Source organism: Dryas octopetala, chromosome 3 (assembly GCF_963921425.1).
Source record: "Dryas octopetala chromosome 3, drDryOcto1.1, whole genome shotgun sequence".
Taxonomy (NCBI): Eukaryota; Viridiplantae; Streptophyta; class Magnoliopsida; order Rosales; family Rosaceae; genus Dryas; species Dryas octopetala.
The window spans coordinates 11,874,447-11,895,881 of record NC_141368.1 but is presented as its reverse complement, the minus strand read 5'-3'; the positions used below and the strand labels follow the sequence as shown (position 1 = coordinate 11,895,881).

At 33.8% G+C, this 21,435-nt stretch overlaps 1 protein-coding gene across 1 annotated transcript; it reads left to right on the top strand.

Moving 5' to 3' along the window:
• The first annotated feature begins 3,292 nt into the window (after positions 1–3,292).
• VAD1 (GRAM domain family protein) lies at positions 3,293–15,484 on the top strand. The gene is made up of 18 exons (XM_086235614.1): positions 3,293–3,599; positions 3,873–3,932; positions 4,612–4,662; positions 4,918–4,983; positions 6,457–6,552; positions 6,689–6,790; positions 8,403–8,500; positions 8,588–8,775; positions 9,200–9,240; positions 11,463–11,544; positions 11,692–11,778; positions 11,929–11,983; positions 12,330–12,396; positions 12,558–12,657; positions 13,977–14,038; positions 14,155–14,197; positions 14,340–14,641; positions 14,949–15,484. Exons 1-18 carry the CDS (start codon positions 3,399–3,401, stop codon positions 15,192–15,194), a joined length of 1,947 nt encoding a protein of 648 aa, XP_086091740.1. The 5' UTR covers positions 3,293–3,398; the 3' UTR covers positions 15,195–15,484.
• The last annotated feature ends 5,951 nt before the right edge of the window (positions 15,485–21,435 follow it).

The window sequence follows — 21,435 nt, the reverse complement described above, 5'->3', positions numbered from 1 at the left end:
TTATGGGACTATGGTTGTATTTTGCATATGAACTATTACTCCTCTTTGGCATGCGTCCAAAGAAAATAAGAAAAGAGAATAGGCCCTTAAACGTACATTAAATGAAAGGGGTCGCTTGGCTCAAAGAATAGGACCCATACCTATGTAAATCTAAGGGGACCTATAGATAAGGTATCATCGCTAACAATATCGGGCCGGGGTATTAATTACCACAAGTTGAAGGACCCATTAAACATAGAGTAAATGATAACTACCCTCACACTCACTTTGAGAGTTGGATGCATCCGAACACGGAGATACATCCAAACCCATGAATTCGTCCGAGCCTAGGGACCTATATGAGCTCGTAGATTCATCCAGGTTTGCACTCAAAACTCACGGATGCATGCATCCAAGTGTACATGAACCCACAGAGGTATTTCCATACCACCCGTGACTAATGAGACCTAAGAATTCCATGTTCTATTAGGATTCCAACTCCCATATGGATCAAAATGGCTTGAATAAGAATTCAAGTATAAGAGTTCACTCCCACAATGAGTATACTTCCGGATGACTACAAATTTATCCAACTTACAGTCTTAAGGCCATAAGGATCGATTCATTCTCTATATATATACTCTCATAAGATTATTCAAATGTATGTAATTCTTAAGCTCTAAGTCATTGCTTTGAGTTAATAACGAATCTTGTTTACTAAGTTGACCGACAGAGAGCCTTTGGCCAACACCACACTAGTGTCACCTTATCTCTAAAGATTTTTCTTCTGTTTATAGGACTGTTGCTTTTTGAGTTTAGCTATTTGGAGATTTCATGTTACAATATATATATATATATATGTGTTCCTTCTCCTTAATCAAGCATTGCAAACCTTTAATGCCCTCTAATTTTGGGAGGGGTCCCAACAAAAACCTTTGAATGATATTATTTTTAATGAAATTACAAACAACCTTTACCTTCTTTTACACAAGAAAGGACTCTTTCGTAGATGTTGGGGTACGTAACCTAATTGGAATGGCGGTAGAATTGCCTCTTCTTTATCTAAGTTCGATCATTCTCCCTCCCTAATAAAAATGGAAACAAAAAGAAATGACTCTTCCAATTTTTTTCTCAAGATCAACAACTAACAATTAATCCTATACGACGGCACACAACATACCCACTCATAACTAAGCCATTCCAACTCACTTGCTCACTAAACCACTATTAATTCCTTCAAACCATAACATTATTCAAGAAACTTAATATTTAAGGTGACAAAATTAATTTAATGTGGTGCCCACTTGTAGTTCCAATGTTTAAGAATATTTATCATTATATTTAAGGTCTCAAATTTGAATTCTTCCTCCAAAAAAAAAAAAAAAAAAACCCAAATAAATATTGTGAAAAATAAGTTACATTATAATTGATACTATTTTTTCATTTAAAATGGTCAAGAGAGTTATATATAGGCTATAGCGCACAGAAGGAAAATTCATAAATAAAAATTTAGCCTATAGCTCACTCAAAGACTGCACTTCCGTAACAAGAAAAAAGGTTCATTTTTGCTCACTATAGTGAGCATTATATATCATCATAGTAAATAAGTGACACATGCCACTTGACCACCTTTTTGTGATATATGTCACTCATCCACCATGGTGGTAATGCTCATTACCACCTTTTCGTGGTGAGCAAAAATAGACTCAAAGAAAAAAAGACTCTACTCCCCCAGGTCAAGTCCTTCTTATCCTAGAATTATGGTCTTGTCCATAGACTGGGTCATGTCCAACCAACATGCCTTTGGTAGGCTTCTCAGCAACTCTGGCGTTAGAAAGAAGTTAGTATACAACAATTGTATACAACAATTGTGTACACTATACAAAGATCGATTATTTCTTAATTCAAGTTTGGTTACGAAGCCACTGATCTCGTCTAGCTAAAGATAAATCGATTCCAAAATAGGGTAAGTAAATTAAACCTTCAAGCTATTTTTTTCTCTTTTCTAAAGACTAGAGTTGTAAATCAATGCAATTTAAGCTTGATTCAAGTGCATATTTTGATCTTGAATCCACTTAAGACTCACTTATATATTTATATGAGAAGAGATTATTTCATGGACTATGCCTTATGGGTATCATCTCATAATAAGATGGGACACACCTCATTCAAGAATTAGTGCTACATGAGAGGAGGTGTATGTGGTCAAGATAAAAAAATGTAGCATGTTCTCCCTAAAATCTAAATATATTGCAAATTAACTTCCTCATCTTAGAAAATGGGCAATATTTAACGTACACGGTACACTTAATCTATAGCCAACTGACAAGACGTACCAAGGTCTATATACATATTCTTGTAGAGCGCCGTTGGCTAAAAGCTATACCCATGGTGTCTCATCAATACCCCACACATAACACACACATTTCTCAATCATATTAAATCCAAAACAATATAAGACTGTATAGTCTGTATGTCAATCCATTCTATTTTGGAGAAAAATTTATATATAAAAGGTGTATACATCAGCTCTCTCACAATTAATGGTCACATGATTAGCATGTGAGGACATGTTGTGAGAAAGTAGGTATATACACCCTTTACATGTAAGTTTTTCTCTTTTCAAAAATATAGAAATAGACTCAAAAGTATATAGTAAACACATCAATAAAAAAATAGTATATAGTAAATACAATTAATCATGTGTATGAAATTGGAGAAGGTTGAAATGTTGAATGGGTGGGCTGTAGAATACACATACTAAGCGAAAACAAGATCTTGCATGAGCTACAGCCTACAGCCCATATAGCCCTTAAGTGGATTTGTTCTTGATTGTGGTAGATGATAATCATGATACTAGTCTCTTTTTATAAGAGTAAGTAAAAAATGCAAATCTCATGGTGACGGTTGTTAATAAAAAAATTAGTTTTGTTATGTTGTTTTGCTGGGCCCTATTTTATCTTACCATAGACCCAAATACTATTCGGGCCGGGCCTTGCTCACCCATTACCAATTTTTTTTTTTGCTCACCCATTACCCAAATAAAGACCCATTACCCAAATAAAGACCACAATACACTAACAATACCCCACGAAAGCACCAACCCGAATAGTTTACCCAAAAAAACCGAAAAAGCCACAAAAAACGATTACGCCGTGTCGAAAAAGAAAGCAAAAAACGCTTGTAAAAGCAGCCTGATACGGATATAATGCCACGTGTAAAACGGTCAACGTCTCTGTCTGACTGAGACTTGCCTGACTACCGACTACACCACTTTCCCTCGTAGAAAAAACCACTGACGTCGTAGACTGCAAACTCCACACACACCAACAACAACCACCTAACCGACGCTTTGCCTTTTTCCTCTTCGTTCGCTCGGAGCCCCGAATCCCAAGGCCGAACCCGGAAGCCCGTGACCGATGGCCGTGGCCTCCGCCAGCCCCGAGAGGATCCAAGTCCCGCAGCAGCAGCATCCGATTGTCGAACCGTCGCCCTCCAGACTCTCCACCGAAGTCGCCTCCGAAGGCTCGTCCTCACCTCCCTTATCATGCTCCGCCGACACACCTGATCGCAGCGATCCTTCGTTCTATTCTCCCGTTGCTGCCGTCACCGATCTTCAGGTTCTCACCGTCTTCTTCTTAATTCACTTAGCTTATATATATGCTTGTGCTGTGTTTTAGGAAAGTGCTTAGTTTACTCGCCCAGTTAGGAAATGTGTTCATTCTTATGTATTTCTTAAATTACATGCCAATTTAGTAAGGAGAAATTAATGAATTTGCTTTATTATGGAAATTTAGTACTTGGTTTGCTGAAAAAATGGTTTTTAGTAAACTGAGGAAGCTTATGAGTGATATTGGGTCGTGATTTTTGATTGATTTGCTCTAATATTACAGTCTGCGGCAACGTTGAGGAGCGAAGAGTATCGGCAGCTGTTTCGTCTTCCACCTGATGAAGTGAGTGAACCAAATTTTGGGTTTTATACGAATTTTTTTTCCCATTCTAGTATTTTGGCTTTCCCATTTTAATGGATTGTGAAAATTGTAGGAGTTGTTTGATAACATTTTTTTATATAATTTTAATTAGTAAGAGAAAAGATAGATGAGGGATGAGAGAGGTAGGTTGGAGAATAGATAAAAAATTAAAATTGAAAACTAAGGGTCTGTTTGGTAAAATATCTTAAATAAAATTTAATTGACGAAGAATACCATGGAGCATGAGTTGGAATTCACTTCTGCGGAGGAACCTACAATGATAGTAATCTTGGGAGTAATGTTTGTGCTGTTAGACATTGCAGTGAATGATAGGAGTTAAAATGTCTGGTTGTCTTTGGATATCTTCACTTTATAGTTAAGTTATGATTCAAAGAACAACTAAAGCTTATTCTGTTTTTTACTTATCAAAGAAGAAAGTTCAACTATGGCAAGCAAGAGTGCACAGATTTATAAGCTTTTGGATGGCATTTAAACTATTTGTATGCCAAAGTGAATCTTTTTTATGTCCACTTGTGGCATATATACAGTACACACATACATATATCATACATGCACAGAGGAACATGCATAGCGTGGATCATTACTTTTATGCTCTTTGAATATATCTTTGACATTAATCTCTTTTTCCTTTTCACTATAGGCCCTCATTGAAGATTTCAATTGTGCATTCCAGGAGAACATACTTATTCAGGTTCATTTTATATATTTTATATGTTATTATTCAGAATGTTAAGTTGTATGTCAGGAGTTATCTATCTGATTGTTATACAGTGGTACTGCTTCTCATTGTTTGGTAGGTTATTGCTTTACCATGAGTAAATGGTGAAATAATGATTTTGGCCAACATTTTAATTTTATATGTTCTTTTTAACTTCTTGATTGAATGGTACTCTTTAATGCTCAACATTTTTTATGGCTTTGCTAACTTTTTATATGTTTCTTGTAGGGTCATATGTACCTGTTTGTTCATTATATTTGCTTTTACTCAAATATCTTTGGATTTGAGACAAAGGTACGGTGGTTCCATTTTAGCCTCTTTATGCTGATCTTTCCTTTTCTCCCCCCTTTGTGTTTAGCAATTTTGGATAGAAATTCCACTATTCTAATGCATGTTGTGATTAAACACTCATTCATGAGGGGCAACTGAAAATGGTTTGATACAAAAGAGATCTTGGATAACAACCATCTACCAAAAAGTAAAATGAATACACAACTTTACTGGCTAATATAGTAAAAGAACGTGAAGAAACATAGGATTTTCTCAGTTTCACTGCTTTCTTGTTGATGAGAAAGATGATGATAGAAAGATAAAATGGTAGTCTTTTTTCCTTCCCCCCCTCCCTCTTTTCTTTTTATCAGTATTTTTTTTTCTTCTGTAATTAGTTAATGGAGTCTATTTGTTAATCTCTTCAGAATCCACAGAACAATCGAGACTGATACTAATATTTTCAAGACCCTTTTGCACTCTTTGATATTAAAATCTGACAATTTGTTATATATAGAGAAATTAGTTGTGTTAAGAAAAACATAGTTTATATCGAACTTGCTGGCAATTTATATAGTGAGCCTTTTTATGTTGTAGGTCTTGATTAGTTTTAAAACTTGTTGATGAGCTTCTGGATGTGGATGAAGGTCTGCAACTCTTTACGTGGATCCCTTTCCTTGATGGATATGATCTTGTTCATCTATAGTAGCCTTCAAAACCTAGAATCCAGCCGTCACATACTTTAGGAGATGGCCCTCTTATTAACGATATGATGCCGATCTCTACCTGATACAAAGATTTTAATACTTTTTGGGCTTAATCTAGTCTCACTAAAATGGCCTTAAGTCTTTCCTAGGGCCTCTTTGCATTGAAAGCTTACAGTGCCTATTGGAGTATGTAGAACTTTGTTGCTAAGACAGTTTTTGAGGCTGGTTGAGTTCAGGAAGGCCCTGAATAATGCAATAACAGATAGAAAGAATACGCCCGTTCTCCATGGATCCATGCGGTTCAAGAAGTTGTTTCAGATGACTAATAGCCCTCATATCGAAGATATGATCCAAACAGATCTATACTTGCTGATTTTTTTTTATTTTTTATTTTTGTTTTGTGGTCAGTGTTGTCCACAAAAGATGGCCTTAAGTCTTTCCTAGGACATTAGGGGGAGACAGTTCTTTCGCCATTTTACAATTTCTAGTGGGCCATTGGCATAAGTGGAACTTTGTTTCTAAGACATTTCTTGAGTAAATTGTAGTCAGGAAGGCCCTGAAAAAGGTGGTTATGGATAGAAATGAATGCACCGTTTTCATGGATCCAGACATTTCTATGAGTGATTCGTTTCCATGGATCCAGACGGCTCCATAAATTGTTTCAGGAGACTTAAAACTGATTCACTTTCTGTGTACAATTAGTTGCTACATAATTACGTTTTCAATTTTGCTTTGGACTTAAAAAAAAAAAATTATGTACTAAAATATAATTATGTTTTCAATTGTTCATCAGAAAATAATCCAATTGCACGAAGTCACAAGTGTACGAAGAGCGAAGACAGCAGGGATCTTCCCTAATGCCATAGAAATTTTTACTGCAACGAAGAGGGTAATGCTAAATCTGACATTTATATTCCAACTTTTTACTTTGTAATGGCGATATCTAGTAAACTCCTGGCCTGAACCTTTATTAATGTCATTTCAGTATCAGCTGCAATGTCTTACACCACTTATTGATTTGGCAGTACTTCTTTGCATCCTTCCTGTCCCGTGATGAAGCTTACAAGATCATAAATGATGGATGGTTGCAATATGTTAATGGTGCCAAAGAGATTACAGAACAGCAGGTGTTTTTATTGTATTACAGTTAGTGGTGATAAATGTCGTTTCCTTTATTTGTATTAATTCAAATACAAATTCTGCTTTTACTTCTGTAGAATTTCCTTCGAAAAAATTTCATTTTTGTTTCTTAATTTTTATTTCTTCCTCCTAGTGCATTTAACTTTACATAACTCTTTTTGTTAATGTGAACCATGCATAACATAGCCATAAGAATTTTCAATAGGAAGTATAGTGTATGGTTGTGAGAATTTCTGAGTGATTGTATTCATCACGATATGTATACTAGTTACAGGGAAATGTAAAGGCCTATTAATAGTCACAAGAAATTTTAAAGGTGTAACTATTAAAGAACTTGGCAAAAAATAAATTTGACATTAATAAAGAGACAACTAGGGAGGCTATGTAATATATAGTTTTTGGCGTAATGTTTTATTTCCTCTTTCTTACCTTTAACTAAGTATCCATGTTTCATGCTTTCAGAAGATGCTTTAACAGTGAACTAAAATTTCAAATCTCTTATGATCTTTATTTAGCTTTTTTTTTTTTTCCTTCAAATTACTCTAATGTTTGATATTTTAATCTCGCGAGGACAATACTGATATAATCATACAATACATAGATTAAATCAGTTGATATTCAAAGTGACAATACTTTGTTTTGTCCACAGATGATGGATTTTAGAGTGCCCGACAATATTCAAACTATTCAAACTATTCTATTTGTAAAAGGTTTTGAACTCCATTTGGTTTAGCCACCACTGAATTGATTGGATTAATTTTTCATCTCTGGTGGCTGAGAGGACTTGTGAAAGGTTGATTTCTAATTAGTTATTTTGGTATATGTATTTCATAATTGTCGTTTCGTAGCTGCCGTTGTGAGTATAAAATACTCGGGTCTGTCAAATAAGTCAAAACAAGAAAAAAAAACTTCCATAAGCTTTACTTATTGTAAAGTCTCCCTTGTATTCCAAAGTTCTTTGTTGTTACATGTTAAATCCAAAATCCTGTTTAGTGAAAATTCTCCGCTGTTTTGTGAAAATTCTCCCCTGTTTTGTGCTTAATCTTCAGCCATCCTTTGAAATTTTTGAACTTATGATTTACAGTTTGAAGTGTATCTCTACATGAGCATGAATTCTGTGATTTTGAGTTATAGCTAAAACTTAATATCTTTTAAGTTTTACGTAAGAATTTTAGTGATTCTTGATTTTTGTAATGACCATGGTAAAGTTAACATCTGTTATCCATCATAATTATATTTTTTAATTGTAGTTTGGGAAGGGTAAAAGTAGCTCAAGCATGGAGTAAGCATATGAAATCACTTCCTATATGCTAACTGTAACTGCGTGTGATATGTGTCATGTATGATCAGTCTTTTGCCTTTATTATGAGCGTTACATGTGCATATGAAACTTCAACATTTTTTTAAGTTTTGAGCAGTTATTTATTGCTTGTCAGTAATTGTATCAACATATTACAGTATGTTGTGCTTGACCCAAAAGATATCATCATTACTATCCAAACCCTGTGCATTTCTAAGGATACTTGCTGACCTCAGCGTGTCTTTATCTAAACCCTCCTCCCTTCTCCCTCACCCTCTTATGTTCGGATTTTATCTCAGGAAACAGTATCTGAGACCAGCAGCCAAGAGAATGGAGGCGTAATTGAAAAAGTGGAGAGCTCTAATTGCTTAGTTAATGAATTGGATTGCACTGACAGGTACTTCATGAGAAATGTCGTTAACATATTCTGGTATTGATGTTTTGTGACACTAACTCATCTATGTTTATTGCATCTGTGAATCAGGAGCAAGGATACTCATATTTCAAAAGATTCCGAGCTTCCATCCATTGTCGAAGATGATTCTGCGTCGACATCACTTCCAGAGCCACAATATATTGTACAAGAGGATATAGAACCTGTTCCGAATAGCGACCCTTTATCTTCAAGAGATACCTTGATCTGGAAGGAGGAAGATTATGATTCCCCAAAAAGTGAGTTTACAATCTAGGATCATTGCTCATGTTGCTTAATTTGTTAAAGATGAACTTGCATTCATCCTGGGCTCCTTTGTCTGTTATAATTGTCTTTGTGGTGTGCTATGTCCCTGTGGAATACACATCGGCTATCACAATACCACTTGATACATCACTTTCTAGAAGTATGAAATATTTGGGGTCTTTAGGGGACGTTGTGTGCATAAGCCCCTAGACTTTAACTTAGTAGTAAAAGGGTAGGGTGGGGTTGAAGTTTGTCACAGGTTCAAATCTTGCTAAATCGTGCATGTGTGTGTTGCTTGGCATTGACAACTAGCTTTTGGTAATTTATTTGATGCTTATGTATATTTTCTTGACCGCTATTGTGCCGTCAATTCTTGTTTATATCTTGTAAACTGAGCTGGTTACATTTGACATGCAGTTCCGGAATTTTATACAAAGGTTGCAGAGTCGCAGTTTCCGGTAGTTCCCTTTTCTTTTTTAAAAATTCATTATTTTTATGTTGTGTGAAATACATTCCTCTCCCAAGTTTGGCTTAATTACAATAATTCCATCGTTTTTAAAATAACACTCAACACTTTAACTTTCATGTCTAGATGACATACCTATCTGCTACTACAGCACCAGAATCTTGCATTGTCATCATATATTAATTATTTTATACTGAAAATACCATTTTGTATAATGTCTGTGAAAAACAAAGAAAAGAAAGTGCTATTTATCCCAACTTTTTTCCTCAACCTTTTGACACATGTTATGCACACTATCAGTTCACCTAAAGAAAAGCAATAATGTTGTAGAACTCAATGTGAGAATACCTCATAAGTTGGAAAAAGAAGTTGGGTTCTATAACATTATCCAAAAATAAATACCAAATTTGGATATCATGTGTTCTGCAAATTAGAAATACTAACATGAAGGCTTCTGTGATTCTAAGCACCATTTCTTTGAGTCTCTTTCACTTGAAAACTTAGATCATATTTTGGGCAAGGAAAGACAAAGGAAAAAATTAGAAAGAAGAAAAAAAAAATGAAAAGCTCTACCCAAACACCAAATTATCACTCACAGAAACTTGTACAACATTTCAATCGTAAGTCCACTCACATTTTTCCCAAACACCACACACAGAGTCAAACCCACACCCACTCACCAGACAACCCAAACCCCAAAATCAAATTTGGGCGGACCAGGCAGATTTGTTTTTGATAGGAAACAAATATTTTTATTAATAAATCAGAATAACATTTCAACAACAGAGAACCAACAGCCAGTCGAGGGTTCAAACATATCCATTAACCATCAAATTTAACTAACTATTAACAATACAACTAATCAGCACAGACTGAATCAAAATTCACAAATATACCTAAAGAGTCAAACCCACACCCACTCACCAGACAACCCAAACCCCAAAATCAAATTTGGGCGGACCAGGCAGATTTGTTTTTGATAGGAAACAAATATTTTTATTAATAAATTGGAATAACATTTCAACAACAGTGAACCAACAGCCAGTCTAGGGTTCAAACATATCCATTAACCATCAAATTTAACAGCTATTAACAATACAACTAATCAGCACAGACTGAATCAAAATTCACAAATAAACCTATGATTTAGCAGTCTTCCAATCCACATTCAGCAGAAAAAGAAAAAACTAAGGGCCAGTCAGATAACATTTTTTTTATAATTAAAGAAGGGGAAAAGATATGAGAGAAATGATAGAGGGAGATGAGAGATGAGATAGGTGAAGCAGGAATGAAGGAATAGATAAAAGTAAAACTAAAATATAAAACGGTTTAAACTGTTTTGAGTTTTTATTTTTCAACCATTCTATGTAATTTCTGTCATTTCTCCCTGTATTTTCTATCATCCCTCTTCTCGTTGTCCTCTTCATTTTCCCTCTGTATCTTTAATTTTTTTTTAAAAACCTCCAAAACAAAAACGTTATCGAACAGGCCCACGATACAGCTCCTCCCAATCCAGTTTCAAAAGACAGAGGGAAATCATTGAACCCACATCCACTATCATAACCTGAGCCTCCACCACATTGCTGTACAACCAGTCAAAAGCTAAAATTGAAGACCCAAATTCTAAAACAGAGGTGGATGGGGGAACTCTGGCAGTCTGGCAGAAAAAGTGGCAGATTAATGGTGGCAAGGGGAGTTGGATGACTAGAATGGTGGTCAGGTGAAGGTGATAGGAAATAGTGATGCGAGAGAGATGTGAACTTTTTGATGTTATAGAGGAAAAAAGAAATAAAAGGAGACGTGTGAGGTGGTGGATTTGGATGACTAGAATTGTGGTCAGGTGATGGGAAAGAATGATACAAGAAGATATGAACTATTTGATGTTAAGGAGGAAAAAGAAAGAGAAAAGAGACATGTGAGAAAAATGTAGAGAGATAAAGGCGACCAAGAGAACGAAGTGAGCTGATAGGAAAAAAGGCTTTAAGCACTCAAGGGCAAAAGGGTGCATTTATATAATGTAAAAGGTCTGGCCCAATTTAACACACACAAGGGAAAAAGTGCAGTTTTAAAATTGAGGGGGGGTTTCTGCTATTAGAACAAAAGCCTTGACGGAAGGGAATATAATTTGATCTTTTTTTCCTGCCACATATATATGTATTCTTTTTTCCATTTTGGAAAAATAATTTGAATTCATGCCCATCTTGTGAAGTGCAGATTAAGGCTGAGGATTTCTTTCGTTTCTTTTTTTCTGACGATGTGTTCACTGAATCATTTCATAGAAGTTGTGGAGATAAAGGTAAGATACTTGGCGTGAATTGCTTATATTTAAATGTGCGTTATTTAGGTTTCTTGATGGTTACCTTTTTTAGAATATCGAGGAAATAGCCTTCTTATACTTTTGTATTTCCTGCTCTTTGCTTATATGAACTTATGCCTTTTCCAGAGTTAAGGTGCACTTCATGGCATCCTCACGAAAAATTTGGGCATGCCCGTGATGTTTCATTTCAGCATCCAATAAAAATTTATTTTGGTATGGCTGCATATTATGCTCTTTCTTTTTCACATTTATCTTTTACTTCATGAATTTATTATATGGGCCTACATGCTTTGTAGGTTGCTTTTATTATATGTTTTTCAGTCCCCTTTAGTATTATAAATGATGTTTCGTTTTGTCATAAAGGTGCAAAATTTGGTAGCTGTCAGGAGCTCCAAAAATTTCGAGTTTACAGGAACAGGTTGATTATTATTTTAAACCGTTTCTTGGAATTAGTTTTCATAGATTCTGATTATTATTGTGTAGGAGGTAAAGCAATTAACTTAGGCACCATGCCAATTTGAGATTGAGCACATGCATATCTTATTTTAGCTTTGGCCAAATCAGCTGCATACATTATGCTGATTTGGATTGTGAACTATTATTGAGCTATTTTCTGTAACTTTTTTCTACTTTGCTTGTGTATGTTGTTTAATTCTTCTACCTTGTTTTTTTGTATCTTAAGCATAAATAACCTGCCATGACTTTAGTCCACAGAGCTCTCACAAGTTTCTGTTAATTTTGTGACACTTTGACTTTTTTGCCAGTCATTTAGTTATTGAGACATCACAAGAAATCAACGATGTGCCTTATGGAGATTATTTCCGCGTTGAGGTATAAGCTTCATTTAATCCATTTTTACACTTCCCCCTATTTGTTAAATATGTTAAATTTCCTTTTAAAAATTTTTCTGCGCAGGTCCTTACAAATTATCTTAATAATTTATTGATTACGCTATTAATTTGCATGTTTTTTCCCCATGTTTCTAATATCAGGGTCTCTGGGATGTGGAGAGAGATGCTGATGGATCAAAGGAATGCTGCAATTTGAGGATTTACGTGAATGTGGCATTTTCAAAGAGAACTGTTTGGAAAGGTGTGCCCTGAACAACACTTGTTTATTTTAAATTTATCTTGGTTTGTGTTGGCCAATCATTGACATGAACATGTGACATGGGAAATGACATGATGCAACATGGGAAACATGAGAGCTTCCAAAAATATGACAATGTGGAAAAGACAGGCATGTGTACATATACATATACTTTGTTGTATATATTCAATTCCCAAAATTTTTGATTTACATAAGAATCAAGATGTAGTAAGTCATGAAAAAAATATATGATATGTTGTGAATGTACAATTATATATTTGTAGCAAAATGGAAGGTAAAATAATAGTACAAAATAATTAAAGTTTAGTTTATAACGTGATCTAATTGTGTTGGGAAGGTTTCAAGACTATGATCCTGTTGTGTCTTAGCCTTGTCTGACAAAAAAAAAAAAAAATTTAAAATTATACATGTACATGTCCTGCATGGGGACATGATCACTCTGAAGTGGTGGTGCATCAGAGAGCATTACATGGGTTGCACCCCCTAAGCATTTTCCAGTAAGTTTACTTCTCCACTGATCTCAGTGTGATGATACTACTAGTTAAAATCTACCAATATCATTTGAAGCTATCTTTCTAGACTTTCAGACATGTGCTTTCCCTACATGCATGTCCCAAAGAGTTTTAGGGGAGTTAGGGCCTCTTTGGTCCCTAGTTTTGTGCTTTAGGTTGATTTGGCTTTACTTCAAGTTACTTTATACAGAAACCAATGTCAAGTAGTTTGATGGTGTAAATACTACATATAAGTGGGGGAAGTCCCTAGGAAAAAAATTTCTTGATCCAATCTTGTCATTCATAGAGTTGGGGTTCTTGATCATTTTGTTCAATGGAGATTTATTTATCTTGTCTTTTTAATGTTATTTCACATAATTTTAGAGATCCATGTTTAGAAAGCTACTCATTAGTGGCTTTTTTTTGGCGAACCATTAATGGGTTTATATCTTTATACTTTGCACATTTTTTGTGTGTGACATTCTATGCATATTAAATATATAAATTTTATGATGTAAATAACCTGTATATTAAACAATTAACATTTATGAATGCGTGTGTGTGTGGGTGCTGAATCAGCCTCAGGGGATTTGAGGCCATAGTTGCTTGAGGTACTTGACTGCTTGAGCCTTTGCTTTGGTCTTTGCTCAAGGTTTATATGATTCGCAAACATTATAATTTAAAGCATTTTTATTTGGTTACATTTTCAGATTTTGAAAACATGCTTGTGTGTTTGCTAAACTGTCTTGAAATTAGAGATTTCAAACTTTTAATCTTGATCTGATTGGAAGTGGGTGTATGTGGTCACAGGCAAAATAGTGCAATCTACCATGGAAGAATGTCGAGAAGTTTATGCAAACTGGATAAATATGGTATCATTTTCTTTATTTAGTTATTCTATTTATTCAACTATCTTGAATTTGAAATTTGTCAAAGTTAATATTAACTTGAGAATCTGTAAGAATGTGTGCGTTAATGTTTCTTTCAGGCGCATGAATTGTTGAAGACGAAGAACCTTGAGAAACAAGAAGGTTGGACTCTTGTAGACACAATTCCTCCGCAACATTTTATTCTTTGGCAATGCAGATGATGACATTAGCATGATGAATAATGAATCATAAATGCAATTATTTTTAACTGGGATTAATTCATGCCATTATTTTCGTAAAGCAGAGATAATTCCTGCAGTTAGCATGGTTCAGAAATGTGAAGTTCATTCTACAACGGAAGCAGTGATGGTTGAATCTTCAGAAGGGTTTTACGAGCCAAGTGATCACACTAGGATACAACAAATGTCTGAACCCATGGATACTAACCAGCAAGTTAATGAACTGTTGCAAGCAAATCAGATTGATACTTCCTCTCTTACATCATGGTTAAGAGAATCTTTGAAGAAATCCGGGTTATCTTTGAGAAGTCAAAACCATCTTCCCTTAATCATAGTTATCATTGTTGCCGTGATTTTCATAATGCAGGTATTACTCTCCAACCATATGGTCAAATAATCAATTATCTACTATTATATATCAGCTTTGTTGTTGTGGAATCTTCAACTACATACCCCATAAATAGTTAAGAGTGCACATTTCCTTGGAATTGTTGTTGTCATCTTTGTTGGAATAAGTTGCTGTTATTTTTTTAAACTTTGTTATTATGGTCAAAGCTGTTTATAGTATGTTTGATGATGCATAATGTGACAATGAATGTGAATTTTCATTGTATCAGCTTCTTAATCATTCATTAGATACTGGTGTAATGCATTGTTGTTTTCTTTGGCTGTAGTTGAGCATACTTGTGCTACTGGCCAGACCTCAACAAATCCATGTGCACTCTCCTGTGGATTACTCGAGTGGCTTTGGCAGTGGAGTTGGTGGAAGATCATCTGAAGCCATTACTTTGATGGAGAAGCGAATGCACCACCTTAAAGACGAGATGCAGTTGGTTGAGGCTTGGCTTGAGAGGATGCGGAATGAACATTCTCTCTTAAAAGCTCAACTTGAAGACTTTAAGCATCTCAGTAAAGCGTAAGATAATATCCAATTGTATATCCTTCTCTTTCATTTGGTGTTCTTTTTTCTCTTCTTATGGTCTTCTTATGAAGAAATATATGTTGTTGTTCCAAGTCGATTTGTCTTCTTATTTTAACCACCAAAAAATAAAAAGGAAATGTATGTTCAGTTTTGTAAGTTAATAAATTTGTAGAGAAATTTCTTGAATAGAAATGTGTAGTTCATCAGTCCTCTTGTGTAATAGGCAATCATAATTTTTCAAATGCTATCACTTGATTTTGAGTAATAAATTAAAGCGCATATTTTTCCCACACATTCCTATTTTTTGATATAGAATTGTCCTCTTATATTTTACATGTTTATATATATCCAAAGCAATGTTTTAGTGTTTAGGATTATGCGTTTTGGATTTATGATTTATATTGCATAGAAATTAATGAAAGTTAAAACAACGTAGTTTTAGATATACAGTATCAACAAAGAAACTTGGGGAGAGAATATGAACTTGGGTTGCAGAGGCACCCTAGGGTGGACTGTATCTGCAAAATGATGTTGCCGTAGCCTTGCTTCCTTAATAGAAGTTTTACTTAAACACCAAACAAAAGCAAAAGAAGCTACTTGCCCAGTAAACAGGAAGAGTATCAATTTAAAATTAACTACATAACTTAAACTTGCCCAATAAACATTGAAAGTTATATTAGTAGATGTTTATTTACTGATATTATGTTTGTGTTTGACTGTTTGTGTCCAACCCAACGTTATTTTGGGTTTAAAGTTGAGTATTTAAAATATAAATTAGAAAGATAATACAGTAGAAGTCTGAAACGATGTACTTCTGAACATTAGCACCGTATCAACACATAAAAGATTAAAAAAGAATCTGGATACCCATTCAACCCAAACAAGTGCATCCTGATAATAAAATGGAAGTAATAGCCCTTATTAATTTTTATTTGAGAAGTTTTGGGTGATGATTTTCCGTGTAATAACATTTAATCCAAACACTTATTGTTCATTGTTTATATGACCATGTCATTTTGAATTCCACAGCCATTTATCTAATGTGTCCCATGCTCTCCCCATTAAAAATTATTGAAAGCTTGCTTAGAGGGATTGTTTGGTATTCTTTCCGAAAATTGGTTTTTTGTTTTCATTAGTTACAAATATAGATGAAATAAGAAAGAAAAAATATTCAGCATCTGCAGTTTTTGGGTTGACCATGTGGTGTTGGGAAAGAAATAAGGATAAAAAGGAGTTAACTATCAAGTGTGATAATGGTTGGAGGCTATGAATTAATCATACTACAAAGAGGGGCTAAATAATCCTTTTGACCCATGTGGTTTGGCTCTTTTTTTCACTTTTATTCGTATAATTTTAATTTCGGCAATTTATACTTCTTGTAACGTCTACAATTGAACAAAACTCGAATTTCTGTCAAATTAGTAAAGCAAAATTGACCATGTGGGACATGCATAGTAGGGCAATTTTTCCCTTTTTTTTTTTTTTTTTTGGGTCTGATGTGCAATTTTTTCCATTCAAGCATGCGTGGGTGGAGTCAACAAATTCTTCTTTTGATATATAACATCATATTTTCAAATTTTTTTTTTTTTTTTTCACTTTTATGCTTGAACTTTGAATTGTATCCCCAATTTGGTACCCACTCTAATTTGCTCAAATTATTTGAACTATATCTATGCATCGAATAAGTACTAAATCATAATGTTGTCAACCAAATTAGTCATGTGCATAGTCCCATGAATAGGTTCAATTACGCATGACAATGTGATAATGTGCAATATACATAACCATTTGTATTAATTTGACTGACGGAATTAAGATTTAGTATGTATATAATATAAAAACATAGTTTAGATAGTCAATGGGAAGAAAGTAAAGTTTGGATTTCTGAGACACTAATCAAAGGTCAGGCACCACCAAAGATAAAAAAACTATATTTACACCATAGTCTCAAATCACAAGCCAAAAGGAACGTTGGAGCTACAATGGTTTGGTGCTAATGACCTTCGGAGGTAGCCCATCAACAAAAATAGACTGTCTATTACTTTGTCCTCTATTACTTTGTCCACGGAGCCTATAATAAATTAGCCATGGACCTAAGATTGTGATTTGTGACCTGTGACTTGTGAATTGCGGGCTACGCATTGAGCCATTTTTGTAGCTATTCAAAAAGTGCTTTTTTATTTTTTTAAATATTATATTTAATACTAGAGGAAATTATAGATTTGGTCTACTTATTTTATATAATTATACCTAGTTCAATTTTGATTCACGATCTTTTTTAAGTTTAATTTTGGTCCACTAATTGTTTCATTTGTTCAATAAAGGTCCAGATTTGTAACTTTAAATCCTTTGAGTTGTGTTTTCTTCAATTATAATTGAAGTATAAGTTATATTTCATCATTTTTTAGTCATAAAAACAAATTTGGAGTATTATAATCTAAGAGAATTGAGATTTGGTGAAATTTGAAAAATTGGCAGTTTCGGGTACTCTAATTTGGAGTCAATTATCTTGAGTTTTAAAACTTCAATTTGAATGATCTTTATAATCTAAGAGAATTGAGATTGGGTGAAGTTTAAAAAATTGGCAGTTTCAGGTACCTACTTTGGGGTCAATTATCTTGAGTTTTAGAACTCCAATTTAAATGATCTTTATAATCTTAGAGAATTGAGATTGGGTGAAGTTTGAAAAATTGGCAGTTTCGGATACCCTACTTTGGGGTCAATTATTTTGAATTTTAGAACTCTAATTTGAATGATCTTTATATGGTTGTAAAGAATAAATGCATAACTTTAAAGCAAATATATATTTGCTGAATTTGAGTGAGATTTGATAGGGTAAAAGGCAAGCCAAATTTGAGAAAACAAATCTGGACCTTTATTGAACAAGTGAAACAATTAGTGGACCAAAATAGAACTTAAAAAAGATTGTGAACCAAAATTGAACTAGGTATAAAATAATTAGACTAAATCTGTAATTTCCTCTTAATACTATATTTATAAATGACAAAACCAATGTGTTCCATTGAGTAAGGTTTCATGGATATGGATCCTCTCCACTTTGGTATAGCAAATGGGAGAGCTAGATTTATTAGGTCGTTTTTATTGTTTCTGATAGATAGTTAATTTGACATATGGATGTATCATCAAATGATATCAAGTACATCTAGATACCTTGTTTTCATGACCATTTGGAATAGGAAAAATTACAGATTTGGTCCACTTATTTTATATCTAATTCAATTTTGGTCCACGATCTTTTTTAAGTTCTATTTTGGTCCACTAATTGTTTCATTTATTTGATAAAGGTCCAGATTTGTGACTTTAAATTCTTTGGGTTGTGTTTTTTTCAATTATAATTGAAGAATAAGTTATATTTCATCATTTCTTAATCATAAAAACAAATTTGGAGTATTAGAATTTAAGAGAATTGAGATTAGGTGAAGTTTGAAAAATTGGCAGTTTCGGATACCCTACTTTGAGGTCAATTATCTTGAGTTTTAGAACTCCAATTTGAATGATCTTTATATGGTTATAAAGAAGAAATGCATAGCTTTAAAACAAGTATATGTTTGCTGAATTTGGGTGAGATTTGATAGGATAAAAGGTAGGCCAAATTTAAGAAAACAAATCTTGACCTTTATTGAATAAGTGGAATAATTAGTGGACCAAAACAGAACTTAAGAAAGATTGTGGACCAAAATTAAACTAAGTATAAAATAACTAGACTAAATCTGTAATTTTCTCTTTGAAATATTAGGCGAAGGGCCATTAATTAATGTTCAAATAGACCTCACATTTGAGTCACAAGGGGACCCAAGACCCCTATTGGCCTAGCTAATTGGATCATGAGTGCTCATTGCACACACATAAATTTAAAACCTACCCTACCATTTTCATGATTGATTTCCCTGAAAATTGTAGAATGATGCAATCTCCGACGAATTATATTTTAGCACTTTGGATTGACATTTGAAAAGGACACAAAATATGAAATAGTGCACATCACACATATACAAGAGTAAGCTGAAAAATTTGGCCTTTCAGAGAGTATCATGACCCTCATAAATTGGTGAAGACCACCGACCTCTAAAGTTAATCTAAACCAATACTGAATGAATTTAAACCACTCTGCTCCCCTTTTTTTCTTTTAGGTTTTTTGTGGTTGCTCACTTTGGTAAAATAAAGCTGCTGCATGGATTTTTGGGGGATTGAAACGGTATCAGCCTCGATCTTCATAAGAGGGTTATGATTAATTTGGCATGTTACACGTTGTTCTTATTTTTTTTGTAAATTTCTGAAGAAGATAAAGGCCCTGGAAAGTGCAACATTACAAAACGTAGTCTTCTATTCTTTACATTGGTTCCTAAGTGTTGTACTCGTTCCTATAGATCATGTCCACATCATATGTGGAGTTGATTACTTGTGCTGATTTGAAGGATGATTTTTTTTATATGATGATCTTTAACGTGTGTCCAAGAAATTAATAGTTTGGATAATAGTAATACACGGTGAAAAGAGAAGAGATCCATAATGCACACTTTTGCTTTTTCATGTTAAAATATGTGCTCTTTTGTTTAATTATTAATGGGAGAACAATACGTGACATTTTTCTTTTAACACAAATTTTGATATAAATTTTTAATGGGATCTATTTCATATAAGATTTAATGATCATAATTATTCATATAAAAAATTAAATAAATTGGAAACTAATTACCTACAAAGATTAAATTAATGGTCAACATTTCAAGTGTTTATTTTGTTGACTATTTAATTTTTGTATGTAAATAGTTTCTAATTTACTTAATTTTTTGTAAGGATGATCCATTAATAGAAACCAAAAAAATAGACGGTTCGGATAATTGAAATCCTATATAAAGTGGGCCACATTAAAAACTTGTGTCAAAACTTGAATAAAAAAATATAATGTCACGAATTCGCCCCCATTAGGCCATCCACAGTGAGGCTATGATTCTGATTTTGATTCTTAAAAATGGGTCTCAAAACTTGATTTTAATACTCACAGTGGGCCGGTGATATTGATTCTTATATGACCTAAGTTTAATATGTGATGTTAATATATATATGAACATCACTGATACTGATTCTTATTGAGAGTGGGGCCAACCCATGTATGAAATCAGAGAGGAGAGAGACAGTTTGAGGGAGAGACTCTTCCATGGGGCATGGGGAAGATTTAGCCCGCTTTGAGTGGCAGACATTGATTGGCAGATGGCCCCCCGTCTGATTGGCTTTGGGTGACGTGCATGTGGGATCTGGGCTTCCTCACGAGCGGCCAAGATTGCACGACCATTGGTATCCAACGGCTGCAATTCAAAATACATTTTGGGCCCAACAAAATATTCTGCTTTATTTGAATTGTGCTTTCCCGTAGGTAGATCAACAATGGTGAATAGATGTCCGTTGGAGATCAACGGACAAGAATAATTCCTTTTTTTTAATTTAATTAATAAAAATACTTAAAAAATGCAACAAAAAAAAAAAGCATAAACACATAATTGATAATAGACACATTAAATACATAAACACATAAATTAACGATAACAAACACATAATCAAACCCATAATGGCCGTTCAACCAAATACTTGAATGAATACATAAATTAAACTACAACAACGACATTCTTCAGTGGTTCCCATGGGTTGAGGACGATTGACCCACGTTGACATAAACATTCTTATAAATTAAAATTATAACAATATGAGGTTTTTGCTTTGGCCTCACAATCAACACATGGTAATTGAATGCCCTTCCCGCATGTGCATCTCGAAAGGAGTCTCGTCCAAGCAACTCGAAGACTTTAATAATTGTTGTTTCTTTTCTTATTTGTTTTCAATTATTATCTATGTGTGTTGCTTATATATATATTTTTTTTATTATGTTCCCTTATGCAAGTTGCGTATGTGCCCAGTTTATGGTTCATGTTTATGAAATTAAATAAATTTGTGTGTTGTGTGTGAAATGTTAGTTCATTAACCTTTATTAAATAGTGCATTAGATCAAGATAAAAAAAGTAATTTTTGGGCCTTCAAATAATTAATATGTAAATATATGTAAAATTGGACTCTTTTTAAATATTAGGTCCGTTGACTTTAGGTACCAAATTGTAATGTTTTTTTATTTTAACTACCAAAACGTTCATGTAATTCACTTTAGATACTAAATTTCAGTTTATGTACCAACTTTAAAAAACATGAGTATACCAAGTTGTGATTGT

Coding starts and splice junctions, on each gene's coding strand:
- VAD1 (XM_086235614.1), top strand. CDS start 3,399: ATGGCCGTGGCCTCCGCCAGCCCCGAGAGGATCCAAGTCCCGCAGCAG. Junction 3,933..4,611: donor TTCGTCTTCCACCTGATGAA/GTGAGTGAACCA, acceptor TTTTCACTATAG/GCCCTCATTGAAGATTTCAA. Junction 11,545..11,691: donor TAGAAGTTGTGGAGATAAAG/GTAAGATACTTG, acceptor TGCCTTTTCCAG/AGTTAAGGTGCACTTCATGG.